At 38.2% G+C, this 8,656-nt stretch overlaps 1 protein-coding gene across 2 annotated transcripts; it reads left to right on the forward strand.

Annotated features, from left to right (window-relative positions):
• The first annotated feature begins 218 nt into the window (after positions 1-218).
• card19 (caspase recruitment domain family, member 19) lies at positions 219-6,800 on the forward strand. 2 transcript variants are annotated; one of them, XM_036560187.1, is made up of 6 exons: positions 219-287; positions 2,187-2,326; positions 3,189-3,348; positions 5,358-5,423; positions 5,517-5,582; positions 5,864-6,800. In XM_036560187.1, the coding sequence occupies exons 1-6, from the start codon at positions 281-283 to the stop codon at positions 5,956-5,958; spliced, it is 534 nt and encodes a 177-aa protein (XP_036416080.1). In that variant the 5' UTR covers positions 219-280; the 3' UTR covers positions 5,959-6,800. The 2 variants fall into 2 exon arrangements, with proteins under 2 accessions (XP_036416080.1, XP_036416079.1); XM_036560186.1 differs by having other exon boundaries at positions 5,358-5,582.
• Positions 6,801-8,656: the final 1,856 nt, after the last annotated feature.

Here is an 8,656-nt window from a genome sequence, read left to right on the forward strand (position 1 = left end):
TTATTTTTCCCAATATTTTATTTTAAAATCAATTTGACCATGTAAGTTGCAAACGTTTGCATATGACTGTTTACATCATCCCTTCCATTCTTTCCTGTTCATTCTAAGGTGGCGGCGCCCTCTACTGCCTCTATAGTGCATTGCAGGGAATTGCAAAGGGCGTGGCAACGTATATCATGTTCCCCACCCTTTCCTGTGTGTCAGGGCTCTGGCCCCGCCCCTCATGTGATGGGCGTGGCCGACGTGTCCAAACACAAAGGGCAGGACGAGAGGATTCAACATGGGAGGTGGGTTAAAACATCAGCGCACTTTCGCTTAAATCTACCACGCAAACAAGGTCACACAGAGCCCGTCCGGTCACGGCGGCGTGTTTGTGGGTTCTGCTCGTCCTCCTTTACTCTCAGAGCGCTTTAGCGGGCAGCAACTTACAGGAGACCTCCGGACCCTCAGGGCGACATCGGGGCGACATCAGGGCAGGGCTAACTTAGCTGGAGCTTCACTGCAGCTGTCATTGAGTTGCTTCGTGCTTCTTAATAGATTTCTAGGCCGCTTTCTTTGGAGAAAAGAGCGCTTTTGTTGACTTTTGACTCCTCCAGCTCAGCTCTGTAGCTGCGTTTCTAATGTTTCGCTGGTTACGAGGCTGAACTCAGCTTCTTATTCGACTTTTCCCGGTCCACCTTAAATGGTGCAGCAGTTAGATTCTGGTACCAGCTTCTTACTCGCGAACTTGTTCGAATTTTCCCGTTCCACCTTAAATAGTGCAGCACTAAACGTATATTCTGGTACCAGCTTCTTACTCGCCAGCTCTCGGAATTTTCTGGTCCACCTTAAATGGTACAGCATTGACGTTCTTGCTGAGTGTAACTGCTGCACCATTTAAGGTGGAACGGAGAATTCGAACAAGACGCTGGCGAGTCAGAAGCTAGTACCAGAATGTAACTGCTGCACAGTTTAAGGTGGAACGGAGAATTCGAACAAGACGCTGGCGGGAGAGATGAAATAGATACAGGTAGAGATAAAGATGAACAGATAAAAGAGAGAGGGAGAGAGAAAGTGGTAGATAGAGGAGAGAGGTGAAGCAGAAAGATAGAAAGGCACAGGGATGAATAGATAAAAGAGAGAGAGGAAGAAAGAGATAGAGGAGAGAGCGCCGGAGTATAACTGCTGCCCCATTTAAGGTGGAACGGAAAAGTTCACTTCAGCCTCGTTGGCTGGTTTGGGTTTGTAAGGCTTCGTATCCAGCCTGGACTCAGCTGCACTGTCAGCAGTTCTACTCTACCTTTTCCTCCAACTCACCGAAATAAAAACGCTTCCTCGGTTTAGTATTTTATTAGTGGGTTAGTCTGTAATATATAATATAAAGGGTACCTTAAATAATGACACGTAGCGTCCAGTTTGATTCGTATGTTAATTTGGATGCTTGTTTAGGTTTATTTTCCCGCTTAGAGCACCCACTGGTGGCCGAGTGTAACATTGCACCTCTTGGGACGCGTGTTGAACCTTAAAGTTAAAAAAGAATGATATTATATTGTATAATAATATTATATTATTTTGGATGAGGTTGTCTGGCCCAACCAGTTTTTAAATAGTGGCTTTCACCCATTTTTCATGTGTATATATATATATATATATATATATATATATATATATATATATATATATATATATGTATATATGTGTGTATATATATATATATATATATGTATATGTGTGTGTGTGTGTGTGTGTGTATATATATGTGTATATATGTATATGTATGTTTGTATGTGAATGTGTGTGTATATATATGCAAAAATCAGAGACCTCCTTCGTTTAATCTCTAGTCAAGATATTCAGTTTTCAGCATTAGGGAAAAAAGTAGAAAACATGTTTAACAGAAAATTACACAGAAGCCTCAATGATTAAATATAATATCAGACAGAAATTAGGATATATATATATGGTCAAAACTTATGGGGACAGTTTTGATGTCTACCAGGTCTTGCACAGTAGTTAAGAGTCCTGTTTTATCTCTATATTTCTTTCTATATATATTTTTTAGAATTCTATATCTTCTCAGAATTCTATGAAAAATGGACTGGAAAGTAAAGAAGAGTAGTGTATGTGTATACATATATATGTATATATAACCCATCATTATCAATGTACGATTACACTGTTAACAATCTTTGTCTTTTGCACTTCAGACAGCTTCCATGAGCAGTTGAAGGTGGACAGCTGGTTCCTGAAATCTGACCGTCGTCTGGACACGGAGCTGGTGGATAAGCTGATTCTGCAGCTGAACCGAATCTACCCTCAGATCCTCACTGACAAGGAGGCCACCAGGGTAAGACTGCAGCACACCAGGAGAGACGTACACTCCCTGAACAGACTTGTTATCTACATGGCCAAAGGCATTCTGAGGGAACCACCTTCTGAATGCCAGCTGAGGGTGGATCACTGTGTTGCGGAACACTTTGCTGTTTACTCTGCCTGGCCACTTTATCAGAAACCCCTTTTTTTTATAGCTCCAACTTGCTGCTGTGCAGTTAGAGACTGTAGATCATCTTTTGATGCACAGTATGTGTTAGTTATCCTCTAGTAGACACAGCTGTATTTAATGAGGTAGGTGCTGAAATCTGCAGTTGTTTGGCCCACCAGGATTGGAGCTTGACACATGTGGTCTATACAGTGGATATGTAAGTCAGGTGTTTCTAATAAAGTGGCCAGTTGAGTGGAAGTACAAGGTTGGTGTTTCTAATAAGGTGGCCAGTGAGTGAAAGTACAAGGTTGGTGTTTCTAATAAAGTGGCCAGTGAGTGAAAGTACAAGGTTGGTGTTTCTAATAAAGTGGCCAGTGAGTGGAAGTACAAGGTTGGTGTTTAAAGTGGCCAGCCAGTGGAAGTACAAGGTAGGGGTTTCTAATAAAGTGGCCAGTGAGTGGAAGTACAAGGTTGGTGTTTCTAATAAAGTGGCCAGTGAGTGGAAGTACAAGGTTGGTGTTTCTAATAAAGTGGCCAGTGAGTGGAAGTACAAGGTTGGTGTTTCTAATAAAGTGGCCAGTGAGTGGAAGTACAAGGTTGGTGTTTCTAATAAAGTGGCCAGTTGAGTGGAAGTACAAGGTGGGTGTTTCTAATAAAGTGGCCAGTGAGTGTGATAAGGTGGTGGGAATGTTTAAAATGCATTGATATCGTACTCTCATCTACACAGTTCCGGGACCTGGACGTGCCCACCTGTGTGCGTCTGGCTGAGCTGCTGACGTACCTGCAGGACAAAGGCGAGGAGGCATGCAGAGAGTTCTACCGCGCTCTCCACCTGCACGTGGAGGATGTGTATTTCAGTCTGCCCACACGTCTCCGCCGCCGCACAGGTAAGTGTCCATCACAACACCCATATCACAGACCACAGAATGAGGGGGAACTTTCACCAGCCTATAATTGTACAAAGTCCATGTTTATCCCACACATATAGTATTAAATTATCCTCCTCATTCTGTTACATGGAAATAGAGACACTTCGTGTGACTCTTAAATGGGACTATGAAGTCTACCTGTATCACAACCACGCAATAGAAATGGTTTCATCAAATCAAATCGAGGTGACTGAAAACTGTGTGCAATGCAGAACAACATATTCTTCAGTCTGAGGCTCAAATAACCACTCATACAGGCTCCATGGCTCCCTCACTGCTCAAACAGGCTCTGTAATTGGTGCGCTGTAAGAAAGCTCACTGTGATTAGTACTAAACACATAATCACTCTGTCTCAAGACTGTGGTTAGATTCCTTCCAGCCATTCAGACAAAACGTGCATTCTACTTATCTGCTGTTGGGGCTGTTGCCCCTTAAACTCTAAGGGTTGGTTTCCTAGAGAGGGATTAAGCCTAGTCCTGACCTACACAGCATTCTGAATGGAGATTTTACATTGAGAGTAAAGTGTAATCCAAGACTGTGTTTAATCCCTGTCCCGGAAACCGACCTTAAGAGTCTGTATGTGGGCCCACATTTCAGTTCCTCACTCTCATAACTACACAACTTACACATTGGGTTCATAGTAGATACTGAATAATTTATAGTAGATACTGAATAATTCATAGTAGTTATTGAATAATTCCTAATAGATACTGAATAGTTTATAGTAGATACTGAATAATTCCTAGTAGATGCTAAATAGTTCATAGTATTCACTGAAAAACTCATAGTAGGTACTGAAAAATTCATAGTAGATACTGCATTGATAGTAGATACTGAATAGTTAATAGTATTCACTGAATATTTCATAGTATCTACTGAATAGTTCATAGTAGTTACTGAATAATTTACAGTAGATACAAAAAAAAAACATTCAAGTAGTTACTGAATAATTTACAGTAGATACTGAATAATTTATAGTAGGTACTGAATAGTTCAGAGTAGTTACTGAATAATCTATAGTAGATACTGAATAATTTACAGTAGATACTCAATAATTTATAGTAGCTACTGAATAATTCAGAGTAGTTATTGAATAATTTACAGTAGATACTGAATAATTTATAGTAGTTACTGCATAATTCAGAGTAGTTATTGAATAATCTATAGTAGATACTGAATAATTTATAGTAGGTACTGAATAATTCAGAGTAGTTACTGAATAATTTACAGTAGATACTGAATAATTTATAGTAGTTACTGCATAATTCAGAGTAGTTACTGAATAATTTATAGTAGGTACTGAATAATTCAGAGTAGTTACTGAATAATTTACAGTAGATACTGAATAATTTATAGTAGTTACTGCATAATTCAGAGTAGTTACTAAATAATCTATAGTAGATACTGAATAATTTATAGTAGGTACTGCATAATTCAGAGTAGTTACTGAATAATTTATAGTAGATACTGAATAATTTATAGTAGGTACTGAATAATTCAGAGTAGTTACTGAATAATTTATAGTAGATACTGAATAATTTATAGTAGGTACTGAATAATTCAGCGTAGTTACTGAATAATTCATAGTAGATACTGAATAATTTATAGTAGGTACTGAATAATTCAGCGTAGTTACTGAATAATTCATAGTAGATACTGAATAATTTATAGTAGGTACTGAATAATTCAGAGTAGTTACTGAATAATTTACAGTAGATACTGAATAATTTATAGTAGGTACTGAATAATTCAGAGTAGTTACTGAATAATTCATAGTAGATATTGAATAATTCATAGTAGGTACTGAATAATTCAGAGCAGTTACTGAATAATTCATAGTAGATACTGAGTAACTTCTAGCAGACACTGAATCGTTTATAGCAGTAATACTGAACAAGTCTTTAGATCGATTACAGAATAATAATCTTAGAATTTACAGTTAATATTTATCGGTTTAAACCTTCTAGACTCTGTGGATCCAGTCCCGAGTCCAGCCGTCATCCCCACTGACAGATTTGTGTTGAATAAGCAAGGTAATCTGCCTTCACTGCACACAGAGCCGTGGTTTTACATACGTACAATTAAGCATTTCTCTTCTCTCATGATCCTGTTTCCTGTTGATCCAGGGCCGCTGTTCTTTCTGAGCTGTTTCTCTGCAGTTGCAGGAGCAGCCCTGGTATATTACTATGGGGGTAAGAGCTGTTGAAGTGCATTTATCTGTACAATCAAACAAACTAGCCCTTTATATGAAGTGAAGTATGCATTTGCTTTTGGTTGAACTCATCATTCAGTTTTCAGTGAACAGTAGAAATATTAGTATTTTTGATCAGAAATGATTCATAATTCATTTTAACATTTAATTCTGACGATTAGCTGAATAATAAACGAATTCAAGTGTTTTAATAATACGTTTTTACAAAGTCCTCTTTGACCACAAACCACATTTTTGTGTTTGTATTGTGTATGTATGCAGACTTTAAGGCGGCGTCGGGCTCGAGCAGCGCTCTGGGTCTTGCTGCTCTGGGGATCGGGAGGAGGATCAGAGAAGTTCTCATCTGGTACACATAGGACTGACTGTTAACGGTGTTACCATGGAAACCATGGCGATACTGCAGATACCCAGGTTTAAGTGCCTCGCAACATCCGACTTCAGGGTTTTAACATGAATCTGTACATACTGGAGCTGTAAATAATGTAACAACTGCCGTTTTTAAAGCTTCTATTTTTTTCCTCAGAGATGCTGGTGGGTCACACGATGGGCAGGCACTGGTTTAGTATCCCAGCTCATCTGGGATGAGTTGATAAGCGTAGATGAGGAATCACACTCTCAGAAGTCTAAATTGGCCTTAACAGTTACCAAGTACCTGCCATTAGTGGCATGTGTTACTGATTATTATTATTATTATTATCATTATTATTACTATTATTATTATTATATGGTCTTTAGGGTCTGTCTTGTAATAGTACCTCCAGAACAGTGATCACCAACTCTCCTCCGAAAATCTTCCTATTTACAGAGTTCAAATATAACCCCTTATTAGGCTGTTCAGACGAATCACTCCTTTGACCAGATGGATGTTTTTGGTGTTTCTGAGTTTGTGGTTGAACTTGGTAGATCTCCAGGGAGTTGGTGACCGCTGACCTAGAATATATTTAAATGCACCTTAACTACAGATTTGACTGACAAGCCGCACACTCCATATGAAAATGTGTAAAACCACATTCCCTTAATAAAAAATAAAAGTTGTGTGCAGACGTTTGGGCGCCCCCAGTCAAATAACACGCATTTGTTGACTTGCTAAGTAAATATGTGAACACATCCTCGACAGAGACACACCTCTGCACATTTTAATACACAATTACTGTTTATTTACTGAATTTAACATACTGGAAAAAGAAATAATACACCAAAAAAAAAAATACATATATATATATATATATATATATATATATATATATATATATATATATATATCACTGCTGTTGGAAAAAACCTTGTATCTCTGAAATGGTAACTTTACAGGAGAAGGGAAAAACATACTTTACTTTTAATGTAAGTCAATGGAACCAGACTTTTTTCCATGTAATTTTGGGCTGTTCAATGTGAAATTTATGCACAATGTAAAGGACAACAGGCATTTTCCAATTATGTCAAAAACTGAAAAATGATGAGATACGAAGTTTTGCTCCGACTGGAAGTTTCCTTTAATTTGCTGAGATTAAAATATTGGGGGGAAAATATATATATATATATATATATATATATATATATATATATATATATATATATATATATATATATATATATATATTTAAAATACACACCCCAATATTTTAATACATCTTAATATTTTAATCTCAGCCAATTAAAGGAAACTGTGCTGAAAAATTCCATATTTAAGTTTGCTTCCAGTAGAGGATGTTAACTTCTCACAAAACATGTAATTTGACGGGGTGTCCAAACTTTTGCATATGACTGGGGGGCGTCTACGTTACCGTGCTCATAGAAAGCATTGAGGCAGCTGTGGTGCAATTTTGTAAATGGGCATAAAATGAAATATATTTATTAGATATATGGGATTAGATAGATTTTATCAAAAATATCAGTGGAAACTAATAAGGAGACGTTTTGACTTTGCTGCAGGTTGTTTGTCTGGCGAACCTTCCTCTTCTTTTTCCTCTCCATGAGTGTCCACAACAGCAGCAGTACATACCGACAGATAATATCAGCATGTTATAATTGACACTATTCAATTCTGGGGTTTGTTAGCGTTTACAGTGGCAGCTTGTGAGGTGTAACTATGAGTGAGCCTGATATTTCTTTTTTTAATCAGCCTTAATTCGTTGCAGACCTTGAACCTCAAACTCATTTGTATGACTACGACAGTTCCGGCAGCTTCACCTTAGCCAGCAGTGTCCAAACACAGTCGTGGATCAGGGTGAACACTAAACTGTGCAGTACTGTGGCCTTCCCAGACTGGATCTGGACTCCTGATATATATGTATAAATCTATGCACACTTTTCTGTCACTATGCATTTCATTTATAATCACACTATTGGATTTGTACACTAGTCTGCAGGGAACTGGTGTGACCAAGTATAAGCAGTTGTACCAAGTTGGAGTGCCGCCTGTTAACAGTGCTCCTGGCTGCTTTTACACATGCAAGTAAAGCCTGGGTTTGTCGTGTGTTATGGTGGCATTTTAAACACGTGGAGTCAAATGAGTGAGGTTAAGTTTCTGTAGGGGAAAAAAAATCTATGTTAGCATCTCTGGATCTGATTTAGCACCCGTGGCCTTATGTGTTTCTGCACTAAACTTGACAGGGGCATGTTTGTTAAGACTTGCACATAGTCTTCGACGAATTTTAAGTATTTCTGTAAATTGAAACACAACCAGAATTTGGAAAGTTCTCAGTAAGACGAGAGAATGTTAAACCTGTATATCGCTGCTGTCTGGACAAAACCTCATATGTCCGAAACGGTAACTTTACAGGAGAAGGAAAAAACCTACTTTTAATGTAAGTCAATGGAACCAGAATTTTTTTCAAGTCATTTTGGGTCGTTTCTTTTGGTCCATTCATCAGTGACTTTGCACACAATATAAAGGGTAACAGGTATTTTCAAATTATGTCAAAAACTGAAAAACGCCAAAAATGGAGACGCAAGGTTTTGTTCCGACAGCAGCGATATGTCCTAAGGCAATAGTGCTCAACGTGCTTCCAGAGCTCTACCTTCTGGAGATATAACACTTTATAACACTTCTTA

The sequence above is a fragment of the Colossoma macropomum genome, unplaced genomic scaffold (assembly GCF_904425465.1).
Source record: "Colossoma macropomum unplaced genomic scaffold, Colossoma_macropomum, whole genome shotgun sequence".
Classification (NCBI taxonomy): Eukaryota; Metazoa; Chordata; class Actinopteri; order Characiformes; family Serrasalmidae; genus Colossoma; species Colossoma macropomum.

Excerpts from the sequence above, each read along its gene's own strand:
- card19 (XM_036560186.1), top strand. Across the intron at positions 2,327-3,188 it reads CTGACAAGGAGGCCACCAGG|TTCCGGGACCTGGACGTGCC; the intron begins GTAAGACTGCAG and ends TCATCTACACAG. Across the intron at positions 5,583-5,863 it reads CCTGGTATATTACTATGGGG|ACTTTAAGGCGGCGTCGGGC; the intron begins GTAAGAGCTGTT and ends GTATGTATGCAG.